The sequence below is a fragment of the Penicillium concentricum genome (genome assembly GCF_028827145.1).
Source record: "Penicillium concentricum strain IBT 3081 chromosome Unknown utg000001l_segment0_segment0, whole genome shotgun sequence".
NCBI classification, from domain to species: Eukaryota; Fungi; Ascomycota; class Eurotiomycetes; order Eurotiales; family Aspergillaceae; genus Penicillium; species Penicillium concentricum.
Window position 1 is genome coordinate 3,584,866 of NW_026622754.1, and position 19,432 is coordinate 3,604,297.

Here is a 19,432-nt window from a genome sequence, read left to right on the forward strand (position 1 = left end):
GCATCTTTGTCAACTGTTTTGAATTTGTGATACGGATTTCTTTTGTTGTATGATACCACGTGGAGTTTTATAGATGGTTGTTTATGATATGGAGGCAGAACTGAATTATAGAACACGACCAATGCCTCAATGCATCAAATCCATGGTTATTGTGTAGTCGATGTACATCGTAGTCGAGAAGGAAGCTCATAGCTATGAGCAGTCAAATTGTCTTGGCATGTTTGTCTCGGCATCTCCAATTTGGTGATCGGCTTCATGCGACTTTCTCTTCTCAATTGCTCGGGATATTCTTTATTTGGTATGCTCTCTATTGCTTTTAATACTCCTTGAGACCCGCTAACAAATTCTCAGATAATCCTCGAGTCTCCGCATCAACCAAAGCTGATCAGAGCACCAAACCCCGGAGCCAATTCTCCAGAACCTCAAATCTCGCCCACAACCAACATCATTACCTACACCATGGCTTCCCTCCGTCCCCGTACCCTCCCTCTCTCAGCCCGAGCCCTCCGCTCAAACCTCCGCTCAACAAGACCCTCACCAAATCACTTCCTATCAGCACTCGCATCCACCCCATCGACCCAAACCCTCCCAACCCGCGCGCACTCAACATCCTCCGTCTCCGCCGATGAACTCTCCCACTTCTCCGCCCTTGCCAGCTCCTGGTGGGACCCAATGGGCCCCTCCAGAATCCTGCACCTAATGAACCCCCTCCGCCACGAATTCATTGCCTCCTGCCTAGCCGAAGGAACCTCAAACCCAATCGCATCCACCCCCTCCACCGCAACCCTCAACTACCTCGACGTAGGCTGCGGCGGCGGCATCTTCGCCGAATCCCTCGCACGCACAATCCCACTCGACCCAACATCCCCAGCCCCAACCCCAACCCTCGCCGCCTCAATGACCGCAATCGACCCTTCAACAAACCTAATCCAAATGGCGCGCGAGCACGCGCGCATGGATCCAACCGTCGACACGCACCTGCGCACAGGTCGCTTCAAGTACCTCAATACCACGCTAGAGGATGTCCTTGCCGGCAATGCTCCGATTTCGACTTCCGCTCCAAACCTCCCAAATTCCAACTCTCCCTCAACTCAAGTCACTCCCCCACAATACGACGTCGTAACTCTCTTCGAGGTCCTCGAACACATCGACCCGAAAACCTCAACCCCGCTAAGCTTCCTGACAAACTGTCTTCGTGCTCTCAAGCCTGGCGGTTGGCTAATTGGATCTACTATTTCTCGGACATTGCCGTCATTCATCCTGAACCAGGTTATTGCCGAAGCGCCGTGGCCGATTGGTGTTGTGCCGCGCGGGACGCATGAGTGGAGTAAGTTTGTTAACCCGGATGAGGTTAAGGGGTGGTTGCAGGAGGGGTTGATGAGAGCTGCCGATACGGGTGTTTCGAGGGGTGGGAGTGCGGTTGCGGAGGGGATGAGGTGGAAGTGTGTTGGTGCTATTTATATTCCTGGTATTGGGTGGAAGATGGTGCCTGGGAGTGAGGATTGGGGTAATTATTTCTGGGCTGTTAGGAAGGAGGTTTAGATGTGATATTATGGTGTGTATCTATACTTGCATTGTTTTGAGCTATTTGTATATTATTTGGTTTTTGTTAACTTCTACTGAGCTTGTACTCATTGCATATCGATGATTCATAAACTCATACATGTATTCATTGACTCGTTTTCAGTGTACTCAGTACACATCGCTAAATGCACATAACCACCCAGCCACATCCCTATTAGGGACGCAAAAGAATACAATCCTAAACCCAACCCACTCTCAATTCCGAGTAAAAATGAACGCAAAAACTTCCCCCTAAAACTACTTCTTTCCCTTCCCTTTCCTCTTCTTCTTTGAAGCAGGCGGATCAGGCACAGAAACAGTCCCCTGCTCAACCTCCTCACCCTGCCCCTGCAACCTCTGCGTCCCACTAATAAAGAAGGTCAAATCACGATTCTGGTCCGCCAGATCCGCATTCGCAACCTTCAGCTCATCAACCTCTTTAGCAAGCCCCTCCAACCGCAACAACATATTCCGATTCATAGCTTTCTCCTCTTGAAATCCCTTCTCAAAAGAGCGCGCCAGCGCCTCGAATTTCTCTGCTCTTTTCTCCGCACGCGCGCGGTCGTGTTCAAGCGACGGCAGCGTCTCAATTGTCACGGCATCGTACTTGGCTTGTAATTCTTCTAGACGCGACGAGGCGCTGGAAGCGTTAATTTCCGCCACGGCGGCGGCGGCACTAGCCTGCGATGCTTTGTCGACGGCGCGCTCGACTACTTCTTCGAAGTACGCGCGCTGGCTTTCAAGCTGACTGGTGAGGAGGTGTGTATATTCGATACTCATGTTTTCTAGTTTCTCGCGGGGGACGGCATCGCCCCAGTCTGGTGGGTCGAGGGCGCTGTGGTCTGCTGCGGGTAGCTCGAGGAGCTTTCCGTCTGTTTTATTTTGGATTATGCGGTGGACGTAGGCGTCGCCTACATAGTCCCATACGCGCTGGGAGGTGAGATCCATGGAGAAGGCGTGGGCTGTTTCTTTCCAGTGGGCGAAGGCGTGGGCGTTGTCGTAGCGGCCGCAGCCGATCGTGCCGCAGATTAGACAGGCCCAGAGGTTTTCTTCAGAGTGGCAGATGCTGCATTCTTGGGGTTCTTCGTCTGGTTTCAGGGATGCGTTGCTTTTGCGGTAGTCATCTTGTGTGTATCGGCATACGGGACAGCCGCTGCCTTTCCATTTTTGGAGACAGGTGCAGTGGAAGACGTGTTGGCAGTTTATTGTTAGCAGGCCCGTGGTTTCGTCCATTCGCTCTAGGCAGACGGGACAGGTTGGTAGTTCGATTAGTGCAGGGGTAGGTGGCGCGAGAGGTTTGCCAGTGAGAGTTGCTTGTCCGGTAGAGGATACCGGGGGCCGAGAAGGGGTCGAGAGGTTAGAGGGTGTAGCACCATGCTCAGCAGATGGTGTTTCGGCATCCACGACTTGGATTTCAACGGTCTTCACAAACACCACATGGCAGGTCTCAGGCTCAATGCTGTTAAACACATGCCCATTCCATTCCTTCTGCCATTCCTTCGCCTTGCGCCCACTCCGGAACTTCATCAAAACCATATACCGATTCGCGCGCGCAGTCCTAATCATCCGGAAATGACTAACATCATCCATAGTCTTCTGTCCCATGAACCCTAAAAAGTCCGGCGGCGATAGATAAGACGGCACAGCGAGAATACATAGTGTCGTGCAATCCTCATCAGGACCCTGCGCAGAGGAAGAAGTTGTCTCAGGGAAAGGGTATTCTGCAAGGCCCGCCGTCCCAGGTTGTTTAGCACCCGCCCCACCGGCTACACCCTGCCTCAGCGCGGCCTGCTGCTCACCGGGGTGGCGGGCCGCAGCGGAGGAGCCCTTCAGGTAGGCGGGGTAATCGTCATCGTTTCCGAGGTAGGGTGTCTCCTGCGAATCGCGATACAGATGTACAATTCCCCAGACGCTGTCGGCAAGCTCGTAATCGAGTGGGATGTATCTGCCTTTTGTGCGGAGGCCGCCTAGGATATCAGTGCCGATGCCTGCGGCAACTAAGTTCTCTGGTTCTGTGGAGGTGGAGCCGCGCTTCGGGGTGCGTTTGGGTGGGTGTTTGGGGGTGACCATGTCAATGCAGTCAATGGAGACGGCGCCGAAGCGCTTGTCGTTTTCGAGTGGGGTGGTGCTTGCGGAGGGAGTGGTTTGAGGTGGGGTGGGAGTAGTGGTGTGGGTGGAGAGGGTGGATATGACTTTCTGGCGATGCGCCAAAGTGTGGTCTGGAGGTGGGGTTTTATTATCTCCTGCGGGAGATAGGCGGTTGGAGGTTGAAGGCCGGCTCCGTTGTTGGAATGGTTGGAGAGCGTCCCATGCGGATTGTAGCGCGAGAGAGTCTCCCTGCGAGCTCGGCGTGTCGGATAAGCTATGGGGGAGGAGTTGCAAGCTAAGGTGATAGAAGTAAGCGGGCATCCCGGACGACGGCTCGCATCCTCTGGCGTTGCGACTTTTTGGAACTGTTGAAAGAGGAAGTCGTGTTATCACGATAAGGATGTATGATTACTTAATGCAAGAATAGCGGGCCGCTTATGCAGCCTTGGGGTGTCTTTTTGGTAGTCTTTTTAATGGCCTTTTTAGATGTCTCTTTTTTTAAGATATATTCTCCTCAATTTTATAGTCGTAATGCAGAATACTGAAAAAAAAAAGGTTATACCATAAAGACAAGTTTTCTATGTATAACCGTAGAAATTATTGTCGCCCGCTTCTGCACCTTGCGCCACAAATGGTTCCTGGCACGCGAGTGTGGCAAAGAGGCAAAAACGATTGAGATTCGGAAGCGCGTTCTGGAAGGTGAGGTGGCAAGAACTGCACTTAGAACCAAATTTCCTAGATGAGACACTTACATGGGACTTGCACATAGGTGATGCTAGAGGGATAAACAATTTTTCCCCATGTCTGCGTCGATAACATTGATCATACCATGTCAATAAATACTACATATTAGAATTACAATGAAAGGGCATGCTAGATTGACTAGCAATTGCTAGAGTGAATTGTAGAGAACTATCTATCACATATCGATGATAATAATGTGGACAAAGTAAAAGAGAGAAGCCGTCCTCAGAAAACACAGTGCAAAAAAAGAAGCCTCAGCCTCGAAAACCGACCAAACGCCATGCAGGTCATATAGAACCTATCGAAGTTGAGAAAAATCATTGAATTACTGGCCGCCACGCAGACGCAACACCAGGTGAAGGGTGCTCTCCTTCTGGATGTTGTAGTCCGAAAGAGTACGTCCGTCCTCAAGCTGCTTACCAGCGAAGATAAGACGCTGCTGGTCAGGAGGGATACCCTCCTTATCCTGGATCTTGCTCTTGACATTGTCAATGGTGTCTGAGCTCTCAACCTCGAGCGTGATGGTCTTTCCGGTCAAGGTCTTGACAAAAATTTGCATACCACCGCGGAGACGGAGGACAAGGTGGAGTGTGGATTCCTTCTGGATGTTGTAATCGGAGAGTGTGCGGCCATCTTCAAGTTGCTTGCCTGCGAAGATCAGGCGCTGCTGGTCGGGGGGAATGCCCTCCTTATCTTGAATCTTGGACTTCACATTATCGATGGTGTCGGATGACTCGACTTCAAGCGTAATAGTCTTGCCAGTGAGTGTCTTGACGAAGATCTGCATACCACCACGTAGACGGAGGACCAAGTGAAGAGTGGATTCCTTCTGGATGTTGTAATCGGACAGAGTACGGCCATCCTCCAGCTGCTTGCCGGCGAAGATCAGGCGCTGCTGGTCGGGGGGAATGCCCTCCTTGTCCTGGATCTTGGACTTAACGTTGTCGATGGTGTCAGATGACTCGACCTCAAGGGTGATGGTCTTTCCAGTCAGGGTCTTGACGACTGTGGCAAATGTTAGTCAAGTGAAAGTGACTAGGGTGTGAGTGTGTGAGAAGAAAACACTTACAAATCTGCATACCGCCACGGAGGCGAAGGACCAGGTGGAGAGTGGACTCCTTCTGGATGTTATAGTCGGAAAGCGTGCGACCGTCCTCAAGCTGCTTGCCAGCAAAGATCAAACGCTGCTGGTCAGGAGGGATGCCCTCCTTATCCTGAATCTTGGACTTAACATTGTCGATGGTATCGCTTGACTCCACCTCAAGGGTGATGGTCTTGCCAGTGACTTAAGAGACAAAGGAATGTTAGTAAGGATGTCCATAGGTTGAATTGCAAGAGAGGGCCGGTGAGACCCAGGCAGTCTCGAATAGGCTTCAGATAAGGGTGAACGTACGAGTCTTGACAAAGATCTGCATGATGGGCTTTGTTATTTGTGTGAGATGTATGAAGGGGAAAGATGCTCTCAAGTGAAGCGACCTGGATAGAGAGTTGTAAGAAGGGGGAAAGGTAGAAGAGGGGGAAACAGGGCCCTTATGTAGGAAACCTTGGAAGGATGAGGGGGCGAGGCGTCTTAGTCAGGTGCAGGTGACGCCGTGAAAATGCCAGAAGGTGCCGGATGAGTCAAACAGGTGCCTGGGAACAGCCCATTTGACGCCACCTGGAAAACTCCGACACGCATATCTTGGATTATCTAATTATATTAACATTTAAGAATTCTATAACTTTTATAGGTTATACCTATATCTTATAGGTTCTACCTATATCCCTAGGGAGGTTCTTTATCCCCAAGTGATGACGTTGCTTATCTTTAAAAGAGGGGGTGGACCTTTTAATGGGGACGCTAGTGAGAAAGTACAGGGTACGGGGCTTTAGGCGGTAAATGCTATGGTTTCCCGGGTACTCTGTACCCGCTTCCAAACTTAGTATCAAAGCGGGTTCACCGTTTGTCTTTTTATAGATCAAAATCAATATCAATAAGAATTCAAGTAGATTTAAAAACTATCATATAGGCCCATTGGCATTGTATAAACAACTCTTGCAAAAAAAATCCCTCCGACGCCGTCCCCGGCAGATATGCGCCACCAAGAATGTGGTTCGGGGATAAGACGGCCTGCACACCCTTTCTCAGGGCCTTGTTCTGACTTGAATTGTTGGCCTGTTCCGTGGCGGGTGCCAGATGCCACAAAAATGAAAACAAAACGATAGAAACACCTTCGGCCGTACACAGTCATGACATTCGTGATCCTCGTTCATCGCTGGAGACAAAGCTATGCGAAGAAAGGTGTACACCAAAGACAAGAGCAAAAAAAAAACCAAAAAAAGAAGAGAATCAAGGGAAAAAGGAAATGGTAAATATGACAAAAGACACCAAAAAAAAAAACAAGGCTGATAAAAAAAACTAGATCAAAAAGAAAGTCGGTTCGCTCGGAGCCACAATACAAAAAGGGGTAGAACCTCGCTAGGAGGGGCACCCGTCGGATTCTTCGTTAAAGAGCGATAGATGCGCTCGCACATCGTTACGACAATGGTTCGCATATTCTCAGGTGTTAACATTCAAAACGAAATCGCGGAACTGTACTCGCTGGAAACAGCAGTCGTGGTAAATATCATCATCATAATGCGTTTGCGCATCGGGGTCGTCTAATTGGCGCGAATCACCAGTCGCGACACAAATTTATTTGAAAGGCAGTCGAAGTCGCCACGGTTGAATTTCGTGCCCGTGCGGCTGCGGAGGTAGGTTTCTGCAAGATGGAGTTAGTTTCGGAGAAGTGGGAAAGATGGTGAAAGAGTTTGTCTCTTACCATGTTGCTCGACATGTTGGCGGACTTCGGTCATGGTGTTGCACACATCCGGGTTGGAGTACAACAGCTGGTGGTGCTTTTGTGAGTCCCACTCGGTGAACGGAGGCAGCTTTTGTGAGATGGCCTGGAACAGTCCGACGATGACGCCCACCGGGGTGGTTTCCATATCGGTGCAGAACTTGTCGACGGCAGACTGGTCTGGTGTCCGGTAGTGGCTGTCGAACTGCATCTCCTCCCACACGGCCAGCAGAATCGAGGCCAAGATGAAGATCGTCGGCCAGTTCTTCAGCTTGTCGCCGCTGTACACACTCGAGTAAAGTGCCGACAACTCCTCCAGCACATCCTTCTGCAGGTCGCGCCACATGCTAGCCATGGCATACTTAATCTGGAAATTGATCATGACGGGGGCCATGGTCTTGCCGGCGAACTTGGAGCCCATGTTCTTGATCTTGCCGAGGAAGCCTTCCTCCTCGCCGATGCCTTCAACCATAGTGACATGCATGGTGAGGTTGTAAGCAACCACCAGCTTCAGTGCCTTCCGGATAACGGGCAGCTTAGTGCGGAAGTAGAAGCGGAAGGCGGTCTTCAGCATTTGCGTCAGGAAAGGAGTGCCCTCGAAGTAATCGTCAACAAACTTCTCAAAGGTGCCATTGCCGTCGATGTGGCGGTCAAGATAATCCGACAGCATCGCTTGCGAGATGCCCTCCATACCAGCGGAGAGTTTGGCGGTCTCGACCTCGTATTCTGTTGGATCACGCTGCATCGACTCAATCCAGTCAATGTTGAAACACTTCTCATCACGGACATAGACTTCGCGAGCGTTGATGGGCATGACCTGTCCATAACCGTGAGTGATGAAGAGCGTGCGTTCCTGGTCTGAGAATCCGGTAATGTTGCCGACAGAGAAGCCCATGGTGATGTGGCGCTCGTAATCCGCCTTCCAGTCCTTCATGAAATACCCAATCTCCTTGATATCAATGCGAGTACATGGCACCTGCCATAACCGTGCGTGCGATGGTTGGCATCCTGCACAAGGCTCGCCCTTGTCGCACGTCTTCTTGAGGAACTTGCAACGCAGGCACGCGCGCAACTTCCGGATCTCGCTGGCCTGCTTGCGCTGGTCGGGCTTGAGGGGACCCTTTCTCTTGCCCACACGCTTCTCGGTCTCGGGCTTGCCGGTCTGGGACTGCTTGCGAACCTTGGTCTCGGCGGTCTTGGCGGCAATCGGGCTCTTGCGGGACGGTTTCCGACTCGGTGGTGAGGTCGATGCTTGAGAAGACCCAGCTGATCGAGCAGGGGATGTTGACTTCTTGATCGGAACCGGGATCGGCCGCACCATTCCGATGGGGCTGACTGCGGAAGGCGAGCGAGAACCTGGCGAAGACTGGTCACGAAGGACAATGGCGCTGCTTGTCGGGGAGGTACCGTGGATTCCAATAGAGCTGCTGTGACTGTGACTATGGCTGTGGTTGTGGCTGTGAGTATGGCTATGACTATAACTATGGCCGTGGCCATGATGATTATAGCAAGGCAAGTCCATGTTGTTCTCAGAACCTGGAGAACCGATGGGATTCGTGATATCCACAAAGCTGCCGTATGATGTGGAATATGAAGATTCTGAAAGGCTACGATCGTGCAGTGTCTGGGTGGGGTTGACGAAAACACCTTGTTCGGGGTAACCAAAGTCGAGAGAGCGGCGGTGGTCGATGGTACTCCAGCCGTTGTCGCTACTGGACAGGGAACGGACCTCCAAATAAGTATCGGTGGGCGAGCTGCTTTCAAGAACGGGGTGTGGGGCATAAGAAACATCCGGAAGCCCATTGGGGAAGGTCATCAAATCCGCTTGAAAGTCCTGATATGTGAATGGGACCATGTCGACCGGTGCCGACATCGGCAGATAAGGACCATCGAGCAAGCCCGCGGTCATCTGGCCCCCAGACATGAGATCAACGGGCGACGAATGCATGGGCATGCCATAACTAGTGGTAAACTGGGGCGCCGAGGACGGGTCTTCGGACGAATATGAGAGGTGGTGCTGGGTGTGTAATTGTTGAAAGTGCCAATCGACCATGAGATTTGGATCATGGGTCACCGACTGTTCCATAGGGTGACCGCCAGTTTGCAACGGGGAGAGACCATGGGCCTCTTCTGACCGTGGGGGTACTTGTTCTACCGCCACAGGCCATGTTTGGTGCTGAAGATAACCTCTGGAGTCGTAATCGACGCCAATCAGGCCATCATTGGATATATCGACATTGGACATGACTTTTTTGGAGTCAAAATGATCACGGGGAAGTGAAATAGAAGGGGAGGAAAAGGACCAGCCTGGATGAGAGGACCTTCTTCAGAAGGGTGACACCACCATGAAGAAGAGGGAGGTGAGGCGGTGGGGGGGACAAAGCAGCGGTGAGCGAAGAAATGCGCTAGGGGAGTTGATTGTGGAGAGTGGAGAGGCTGGCTGGGCGTGGAGGGAACGTTGATCCAGTACTGGACGATGAATTAATTCCACAGGAATTAGTTTGCATTAGTGTTGAATCGTAGGGATCGGAGGGATTTAAGAGGGACAAGATATAGAAGTAACCCTGTTAGACCGAGTTTGCTGATCCCATGATCTCTATTGAATTCTTTCCTAACTGGGAAAGGTTGCCTTGTTTTTCTTTTTCCTTCTATTTCATATATTTCATATCATTCCATATATTCCATATATTCCATATCTTGATTTCATATAGCTATTCCATATAGCTATTCCATATATTATTTCATATACTATTTCATATATATATTTTGTTTTTCCTAGGTTCTGACTGAGATCCTTATGGTAAATCATCCGTAAGACCGAAGATCAGTGGGGGGAAATAAAAAAAAACAGTGCGTATACACTGCGTGGCAATAGGCATAACCGAGATCTGACAGTCGGATCGTGTACCCAAAATAAAGTCCTTCCTAATCAGATCCAATCAGCTCTCTGTTTTCTTCGTATCTCTTATTTTAGGCCAGTTCGGGATGCTGACCATGCAGCTTAGGAATTCCCTATTAAAATAATATATAATATATAGTAATATAGCGCTAAGGTATGTATATTGCGAGAAGTACGGAGTATGTGGAATCTTGTTGAGAGTGCCAAGTCAGTATACTCCGTAGACTGGCAAAACATGAAATTGGACAGGTCTGCTTTTTAAAAAAATTTCATTCGCACGGATACTGGGGGACACCTGGGCACATGCAGCAAGGGTAAGCCGACAATATACTTGCGCACTGCATGGCGTCAGATCCATCACATATATTTATATATATATGTATATTGACTTCTGTGACATGCAGGACCTCTTCAGGAGTATTTCATCATACTCGAGATATGCATCTCCGGACCACGAGAAATCCTGGGTTTAACCGAAGGAAAAAGTGAAACTATCCGAGACCATATATGTTGTGATGTCAAAGATGAGACCCGGTAGAGAATCAAGTGGGGTAATATAATTCTAGACTTTTTACATTCACATTCACAACAATAGTAAGAAAATTCCATTTACATTTCTTTGAGCTTCAAATTCTACAAAAATACCCCATGCCGCTCATCGGGAAACCTCGCAAAGTTCGATTCCCGAACGCACACAAACCCAACCCAACCTCAACATTAGCTTCAACCAAAAAGGCCATGTCTACAGCCACTGACTCTAACCCGCCGCGCCCGGGGATCCCGGCCTTATTTACGCAGCCGCCGCCCATCCGCGACCCGCTCATCACCGAGACCATCGATCTGCAATACGCGACGCTGGAGAAATGCCTGCCATTCCTCAAAGGCATCCACAGCACCCAAACGGGCTTCAACAAACATGGCGTGCCTGCCTTGCAACGTGATATCCACACCATGTTCCTCTATGATGCCCTCGAGGATTATCCCGAGGGGTTCGTCGCTATGGACGCCAGCCGCCCGTGGATTGTGTATTGGGCGTTGGCGGGACTCGCCATGCTGGGAGAAGAGACGACTCGATTTCGCGAACGGTGCGTGCATGCTTTTACATCCTTGCTTTTTTTCTTTTGGTTTTTTTCTTTTGTTTCTCCCTTTCCCCGCCTCGTTTTCTAATTTGCTTCTTTCTATCTGTCATATGTCCACACAATGGAGAGCCTCTGGAGATATACCCTGATTGGAAAGGATCATCCTATCTGTATAGCGTGAAATATGGACTTAAAAAAAAAACGCCACTCTAAACTTTTCTCTATTTTAGTGTGATTACTACGCTTCGGCCGATGCAGAACCCCACAGGTGGCTTTGGCGGCGGCCATGGCCAGACATCCCATCTGGCGGGCAGTTATGCAGCCATCCTGTCGCTGGCTATGGTTGGAGACGAGGAAGCCTTTGGATTGGTGGATCGAAACGCGATGTGAGTTGTCACCGGCAGCTTCCTGCTGCATGTGCGTCTGTGATCCTGTGCGTCTGACCCTTTTCTGGCTTCCCTAGGTGGAAATGGATCAGCAGATTGAAGCAGCCAGATGGAGGATTCCGTGTTTGTGAGGGCGGGGAGGAAGATGTGCGGTAAGTGAAACTACAGGGCTGGAGCAGGCGCTTGCTCGTGATCCCGTTCCCCCTTCCCCGATGCAAGATCTGACCTGTCATTAATGCAGTGGCGCATATTGCGCTATGACTCTGATTTCGCTACTTGATCTGCCGCTGACGCTTGCTCCGGGCTCCCAAGCGCGGGAAGCCGGATTGGAGAGTTTGACGAGTGGTCTTCCTGAATATCTCTCACGCTGTAAGAATTTGGTTTGGTTTATAGTAGGCTTGAGATGTGCTGACGCTTGCCCTTAGGCCAAACCTTTGAAGGAGGTATCTCCGGCAGTCCTGGGTCGGAGGCCCATGGGGCGTATGCCTTTTGCGCTCTAGCATGTCTGTCTATCGTGGGACCTCCCGAGGAGATCTTCAACAGGTGCGTGATTACTCTAGCCTAGAATGCTCTGTTTTTCATATGCTAATGGTTCTTGACAGGCACATGGACATTCCCATGTTGGTGTCATGGTTGTCTGCACGCCAGTCCGCCCCAGAAGGTGGACTTTCCGGACGAACAAATAAGCTGGTAGATGGATGCTACAGCCATTGGGTTGGCGGATGCTGGCCATTGCTTGAATCCTCTCTAGAGGGAAAGCCGAATAACACCGAGCCACCAGCCAACAGCCTTTTCAGCCGCGAAGGTCTAACCCGATACATCCTTGGTTGTTGTCAAGGGATCGATGGCGGTCTTCGTGACAAACCGGGCAAGTATGTTCACTCCTATCTGTGACAGTTCCTTTTTTTGGGTATGTAGCTGACCAAGACCAAGGCACGTCGATTCATACCACACCTGTTACGTTATGGCAGGGTTGAGCGCGACTCAAAACCATCATTATCGGACAGACTCGAGTATCTCGAGCGGCAACTTTTCATCCTCGTTTTCCTGGAAGACTTCACCGAGCCGCAATCCGGGCAATGTGTTTTCACGAGGTGACCGGCTAGAGCCAATGCACCCTTTGTATGTGATCCCGCACAAAGCCGCGGAGCAAATGCGGCTCTGGTCCGAGACCCAGCCCCTCACTGTCTAGCCTTAACCAGAAGACACGGGACAAAGCGCCACGACGGATGAGGTTGGCTTCAGAAAGTTGAAACAGGTGTCATTGGTAACCAAGAACTCCGAGCGAGTGCATATGCACAACTAGTCTTGGATGCTTGAGACTGCAAGCCCCGCGTCATATCAGCGGTCATAACATGGGAGCCACGAGGATGATTTTGACCAAGCCAAGGAAGATATTGTGAACGAGACCTAGACGCAAGGGGTTGGGTTGGAAATGTCGGGGGCCCGAGTATGACTTTACAGCATAGGTCATAGCACATAGCACCAATTCCTTCTGGTTTTTCTCTCTTTTGTGCTGGCAGCTTTTTCACCGATTTTTTGAAGTTTTCAAAACCCCCCCCCTTCAACGCTAAGGATGAAGATTTTACTTTTCCCGCCATTCTTGCCGATCAATATGAAAATGCTCCTACAATGTACATCATAATGTGTTTGCCACAAAAGACATAAGCTGCATGAGGCCCAAGAGGGCAAAAGTAATCGGTACCAGAATATGCAGATAAATCTAACGCCTTTCTCCACTGCAATGCCAGCTCATCACTCCGATGCCTGCCGAGTAATTGAAGTTCCTGGGTGCATGCATTTTCCCATTCTCTGTCCACTCTACCCACTTGTCTACTTTGATTATTTCATTGACTCATAGCCCTTTCACAAGCAATTGACCCCTCTTCAGACGCGTTCTGCACAACATGAACGGCCCCTCCTTGGCACCAATTACCATTCGAAGACCTGCGCGTCTCGATATCTAGGGCGGCAAATTTAATTGTACTCTGATACGTCTGCGGGGCCAAAAATGAAATGAAGAGATTCCCAACAAAAAACAACCCGTGTATAGAGTATAGTATAGCACTATAGCACCCGCTATTCCAATCACTCCGTAATCCTGGGATCCATAATCTTCAGATATTATCCTTCTGCAGATTACCAAGGTGTCTCTTAGTCTCCGAGAATGTTTATGTTTTGATCGGCGAATTGCAGGGGCATAATCAGACAGCTTACCCACGGTGACTCCCGGTTCTACTGGCAAAGAGATATGCCAGCGCATCACTAAAACCCGCCGAGAAAATGGCACACGAAATACGTCGAACACCCGTTTGAGTTACTGTTACCTTTTTTTTTGGGGGCCTTTCTCAAGGTCCAATGTGAGTCTGGCGTTTGCGGACATCTTCTTCTCTTCTCTTGTACTTTGTTTACTTGGAGAAGGTAGTCTATACTCGGATTCCAGGTCCGTGTCCTGGGGTCTCTTTCGAGATTTGATTGTTTACTAGCTGCTTAATATTACTATATACTCGTCTTTTCTTTTTTTCCCTTCAATCTTTCAACGGTGGGTATTGAAATCCCAGTAGTTTTAATTTTTTGATGCCCCTTTTCTTGTTCAGGTCATCTGCATTGACACCAAGTATCTCCTTTTTCTGTTTCTTTGTGCGCTGTCGCAATTGGAACCGTTTCCCTCTGTTGGTACTGTGTACACCGGCCAGCTCACGGTATGACTTTGGAAGGGTATCAATGCAAAAAGCCCCACCTGTTTTCCAGAAGTAATCAAGTATATGGAAAGCAGCAGCTCTGTTCCCCTCATTAATTTGTTTTTTTTTTTTTTTTTTTTTTTGTTGTACGGAGGGGGGAGGGGGGACTCGGTTCTACTATATCTGTATATGGGCGTGGCATCTTTCCAATATTTCTTCTCATTTTGATTTAGTTCTCAATCCTTCTCTATTGCTCTTACTCTGCTTTTTATTCCCCTCTCATTTGAAATAGACCTTGGCCTTTACTAGCATTATAATCGTGCTTTTGTTTGGAACGCCAGCACATCCTCCCCGCTGCTAGTAAAGCAAACGCGGTCCCGCCAGCCGTTGGGCATCACAATCCGCATATCTTCTGACTGCACACCAGCTGGCAGCACAGCCTCAGCCCTAAACTTGTCTCCCTGCAAGCCAGATCTGTCCAATGCGTGTCGAGTAATCATCGCGATTCGTTGCAGTTAGACAAGTGGCAACACTGTCCGTCGCCCGTCTCCAGTTTTCCCGTCTTTCTCGCTTCCGCCTTGCTTGCGTCCAGTCCGAATTCCAAGATGTACTATATCCTCTACCTAACCAGTATGTCGTCACTCTCCTCACCACCTCCTCCCCGAGCTATGTATGTCATGCATCATTGCCAACACGAGCCAATCCCCGAAGCATCCAATCCAGAAAAGCAAATACCCAAGCCCTAATCCTACCCCTCTCCACACCAATCCCAAGCCCCAAAACTAGACTAACCAATTTCAAACCTAGGCCTTTGCCGGCGCCGCAACTGGCCCGAGCCAATCTACAACGCCTACACAAATAGCAATGGATACACCTGCACCGTGCGTGTCAACAACCGCGAGTACCAAACAGATAGCATCTGCAGCAACGAGACTCTCGCACGTGAAAGCGCTGCTATGCGTGCCTACCTTATCTGTCGCAACTTCTCCGTCAACGACGGTATGTACCCGGCCGGCCATGAGCACGGCGGCGCTGTGCAGGGCATGCGTGCTGCAATTGGCGCAGGACGAAAGACTCTTCGTGAGGATGATGTGCTTTCGTTCGGGTCTGGGAGTAGGAGTGCTAGCGGGAGTGGGAGCGATAGTTCTCAGGGTGGAAGTTGGAGCGGGGGAAATAGTCCCGTTAGGGTTGGGACTGAGGGGGATGGTAGGGGTGGATTTGGAGGGAGGGTTTGAGGTTTGATTTGATTGGAGAGTGTTACGACTTTATGATATTATGGATGTTTATGACTACGCCTTTTTGGTATGCTTGTGGACTTTTTAGAGGGAAAATGCGGTATTTTGAATGACTCTGATTTGTGGTTCTTGGTTATGTTATCCCATGGTTGGACTATTGATGATGTTACCTAGATGGTGGATTTATTTTTTTATTTGTTTAAGAGTGGTGGTTAGCGGTGAATTTATGTTATGTGGTTGTTTGCTTTTGACAGTTGTTGAATTTCTAGTATAGTCATAGGACTCGCCAACTTGTGGACAACTGGCATATACTAGGAGAGTTAGAATTAGCTGTTAGTAATACCCATCAACTTCGTTCTAAACATCTACCGTGCAAACCATTATGCCTCTTGTTGAATTTATATCACTCCCTATTTGCCTCTACCTCTAGTTATATTAGCTCACAGTGCCTACGCGGCTTCCAAAAGCGGCAGCTAAGGTAGGAAAATCCCTACCAGAGAAAGTCTGGTGTGTAGACGCTCCTAAAATTATATATCTAGATCTGAGACACTGAAGAAGAATAAGAAGAGGGGAAGTGTATTGTCTGAATGTGAACTCTCTATAAACGTAAAAAAAAATATATTTGGAGAAACCTTCAAACCAGGTTGGAATAAACCCACCTCTATACCTCTTGCGTCGTGTTCCACGCCATCGATTAATCTCATTCTCGAACTCGTCACTCTATTCAATGAACCAGAGCGGTAGATAGGATATTATCAACTGTGTCTATACCACTTCACTTCTGTCCAATTGTTGGCTTTTACTGAAAGTCTGCCACCCATAACGTTAGAGCCTTGTAATCAGATACGCCTCTCTCTCCATCTCTTTCCTCTCCTCTCTCCCTATCCGCTCCCATTGATAGTAAATGCACCAAATTCTTTCTCTCCATAGAAATCCATCATTGATTAAAGCTCTCTAGATAGTCCCATTCCTCTGGGATCCACCCCTGCTCAAAACAGGTATATCGCCTGAATCGGAGAAGATCATATAGGCGTAAACAAAGCTCATCGTCATCTAGAACATGGGACCTTACAGCCGCTGGGAGCTCAATAATTTGAGCGTAGAGAGCTAGTAAAAGATCTGGCTTCTGATGTTGACAAAATCTGTAGCGAGAATGGCTTTTATTAAGCTAAGTGCCGTAGATAGGACCGTAGACTACTAGCTCAACAATATGTGCTACTGCCCTCCGATCATCATGCTGGCTAAAGATCCCAAGTGCTTGCCATATCTGTCTAGTGTTTCTGAGATCCATCCCCCGTACAAACTTGCAGGTGGCTCTCGACATGTTGGAAAATGATAAGAGCGGAGAATATAGATAAAGACGATCGATGCTGAGTATCGGAAGTTGATATGGGACTTATCGACTATTTGTGCCCCGGGACTCGATTAGCTCTTTATGCTCGAATATAATGGCATTTGATCTCGACCTGCTTTGTTGCATTGTTTGTGTATTCATTCTCCATGAGAGGAGATCTCAGAAGGAACGAAAAGAAAATAAATTCAGGGAGACTGGAGAACGTCAAACATAGCAAGACTAACCAGACGGGCTCCAGGATTTTTCTCCCGCTATGCAGATATCTGCCATGTAAGGAGCCGGATAATTTTCCAACTTGATATCTCCAACGTAAAACCCACAGCCAAAGTACCATATCCGAAGACCAGGATCATTAGCTGCTCTTGACTCGCTTGAGCTTTGCTTGCTGTTCTCAAATGGTGTTAAGAAAGCGTTCAAGCAGGTACTTGCGCTATATGGCCTGAAGATCCCCGGTGGCACAACTGAGCATATAATATGACATACCTCTTGCCCCTCGGGCATACTCATTGTATTGGGAGACAGGATTATCGGAGCATTCACATGTTATAGACTGTGCCAGTCACGTGGGTGGTTGGAACCTTGGAAGCTAATGCCCACTCATGAGGCTGACTGTAGGTACTGAGGCTCAGCCGCAGGTGGGTGCCCCTGGATCCGTTTCCACTTGTCACCTACCACAGTTTCCAGATCGCAAATACTATCTTTTCCATCCCAGCCGATAAAAACATCGCAAAAAGGTTGGAACCTGCAGCTGGATTTCCTACTACATCGTGCCAACGAAAATGGAGTCGCACGAATCACAGTTCCATGATCTAACGTGGGTGCAAGAGTCAATATTCGGTTCTGAGCCCCGATAGAATTTTCACTTATCAAACTTCCCGAGACAACCTGATTGGATTTGAATGGATGCTCATGAGCAAATTGCCTGGAAAGCCCTTTGGTGAAATTTGCCAGTATCTTTCCTTCGATGCCAAAGCACGCCTGGTTAGGGAGCTTGCGACAAGCTCGGCTTGCCTTTTTCGAAATCAACTAAGCGGAATTGGAGATATCTACGGGGAACCATCAGTTGTTGAATAACCAACATCATGCGAGCAAATCCCGCCGCCTAGAGAGCTGGTCGATACCAAGATATCAGTTCCGGCAAAGGAATCCGACTCAGATGGTGGTAGCGTAGCCATGAAAAAGAACCCAGGAGCTCCTCTATTCAATCCACCCGCCAATCTTTCTTCAGGAGGAACCTTACCTGATGTGGGTCGAATTGTTTCTATGCTGTTTTTTGGGATTCACATATCCACCAAGATGTCCCGCGAGGCCCATTCCGCTCAAGTAAGAACTGGATTACAGCTCGCCTTTTATTCAACGAAAATGACTGTCATTCGGCTCAGAATAAATATTCAGCTGGAGACCTTGATAGCGACGCTGAATGCGAAGTGGAGGACGCTACAACAACACTGCAAATAATCGACGACCTTAGATCCATTCTTCCTCTGGTATTTCCAACGGATGATGAGGATCCAGAACCATCAATGATCTTCCACGACGACATCTCACGACACAATATTCTCGTTGACGACAGCGGGAAACTGACTGGCTTGCTAGACTGGGAGTGCGTCTCAGCGGTGCCTTTATGGAAGGCCTGCGACTATCCTTCATTTTTAGAGCAGCGACCACGACGCTCAGAGCCTAACATTGAAAGATATAAACGCAGTGTCGACAAAGAACCTAGTGAACTGTACTTTGAGCACCTATGGCATTATGAGATCACTCTTCTACGCGATATATTCATTGATGAGATGAGAAGACTAGACTTGGGATGGGTCGAAGTTTTTGAAAAGAGCCAGGTCAAAAGAGACTTTGACAATGCAGTGCATAGATGTGACAGTGATATATCTGCCCAGGAGATCAAAGCATGGATTGGAGACATGACCGCTGGTATAAGCATTGACGATAGGATCTGGTCACGGGGGGCAATGCCAATGTAATAATGACTGTATTTTGAAGTGTGATGGCTGACCTATCCCAAAAACCTATGTATCATGTCAATATCCACGATTAACAACAATCGAGGCCTTCTGAATTTGTTGAATAAAAAGAACTCAGAACTGCCAATGATCACTAACCCAGAATCTGCTGGGAAATTCACTATACGGCTTCTTATCTGGCCAATTTAGGCGACAACATTCGTCAAATGTTCCGACGATATACGCGTCTTCAGAATTATTCACTGACAAAAAAGAACTAGACCGATCTTCTGGTTTGAGGATATGTCAGTCCGTTTACATACAGCCGAAATGTAGCCACCGTATTTATAAGAAAGACAAAAGGCTTTTATTTTTGATCTCGGGATCCAAATGGCCTTATATAAACAATCGTGTTGTATGAGAGGCTACTGTAATTTGAAAATATCCTCACAAGTCGCCACTCATCTCCCCTTTCCTATTTTCTAGAGAGCAATGATCCCTCTCAGACGTTCTAGTTTGAGTTTCCTTTCTTATTGATTCATTCGTATGTATTCAATCGGTTTCATCTACAATCCATTAAACAAGAAACTCTGAACCAGGATAGTTGCCTATAGAACGCGCCTAAC

General features: G+C 48.7%; 7 protein-coding genes across 7 annotated transcripts; 4 read left to right on the forward strand and 3 right to left on the reverse strand.

Annotated features, from left to right (window-relative positions):
* Positions 1-459: 459 nt before the first annotated feature.
* N7517_001350 (3-demethylubiquinone-9 3-methyltransferase) lies at positions 460-1,542 on the forward strand (the record flags this gene model as incomplete). The annotated part of the gene is made up of 1 exon (XM_056719080.1): positions 460-1,542. The coding sequence occupies one exon, from the start codon at positions 460-462 to the stop codon at positions 1,540-1,542; it is 1,083 nt and encodes a 360-aa protein (XP_056583215.1).
* A 279-nt stretch (positions 1,543-1,821) lies between these two features.
* N7517_001351 (putative RING and UBP finger domain protein) lies at positions 1,822-3,972 on the reverse strand (the record flags this gene model as incomplete). The annotated part of the gene is made up of 1 exon (XM_056719081.1): positions 1,822-3,972. One exon carries the CDS (start codon positions 3,970-3,972, stop codon positions 1,822-1,824), a length of 2,151 nt encoding a protein of 716 aa, XP_056583216.1.
* Positions 3,973-7,035: 3,063 nt separating this feature from the next.
* Positions 7,036-9,459, reverse strand: N7517_001352 (Zn(II)2Cys6 transcription factor domain-containing protein; the record flags this gene model as incomplete). The annotated part of the gene is made up of 2 exons (XM_056719082.1): positions 7,036-7,136; positions 7,197-9,459. The coding sequence occupies 2 exons, from the start codon at positions 9,457-9,459 to the stop codon at positions 7,036-7,038; spliced, it is 2,364 nt and encodes a 787-aa protein (XP_056583217.1).
* A 1,221-nt stretch (positions 9,460-10,680) lies between these two features.
* Positions 10,681-12,770, forward strand: N7517_001353 (CAAX farnesyltransferase subunit beta RAM1; the record flags this gene model as incomplete). Its single annotated transcript, XM_056719083.1, has 7 exons — positions 10,681-11,198; positions 11,423-11,578; positions 11,656-11,730; positions 11,820-11,947; positions 12,004-12,121; positions 12,181-12,450; positions 12,512-12,770. Coding segments are annotated over 7 exons (1,524 nt in total), but the record flags the coding sequence as incomplete, so codon positions are not given.
* A 1,800-nt stretch (positions 12,771-14,570) lies between these two features.
* On the reverse strand, positions 14,571-14,759 carry N7517_001354 (uncharacterized protein; the record flags this gene model as incomplete). Its single annotated transcript, XM_056719084.1, has 1 exon — positions 14,571-14,759. The coding sequence occupies one exon, from the start codon at positions 14,757-14,759 to the stop codon at positions 14,571-14,573; it is 189 nt and encodes a 62-aa protein (XP_056583219.1).
* Positions 14,760-14,864: 105 nt separating this feature from the next.
* N7517_001355 (uncharacterized protein) lies at positions 14,865-15,494 on the forward strand (the record flags this gene model as incomplete). Its single annotated transcript, XM_056719085.1, has 2 exons — positions 14,865-14,889; positions 15,067-15,494. The coding sequence occupies 2 exons, from the start codon at positions 14,865-14,867 to the stop codon at positions 15,492-15,494; spliced, it is 453 nt and encodes a 150-aa protein (XP_056583220.1).
* Positions 15,495-18,144: 2,650 nt separating this feature from the next.
* Positions 18,145-18,827, forward strand: N7517_001356 (uncharacterized protein; the record flags this gene model as incomplete). The annotated part of the gene is made up of 2 exons (XM_056719086.1): positions 18,145-18,171; positions 18,231-18,827. The coding sequence occupies 2 exons, from the start codon at positions 18,145-18,147 to the stop codon at positions 18,825-18,827; spliced, it is 624 nt and encodes a 207-aa protein (XP_056583221.1).
* Between the last annotated feature and the right edge of the window lie 605 nt (positions 18,828-19,432).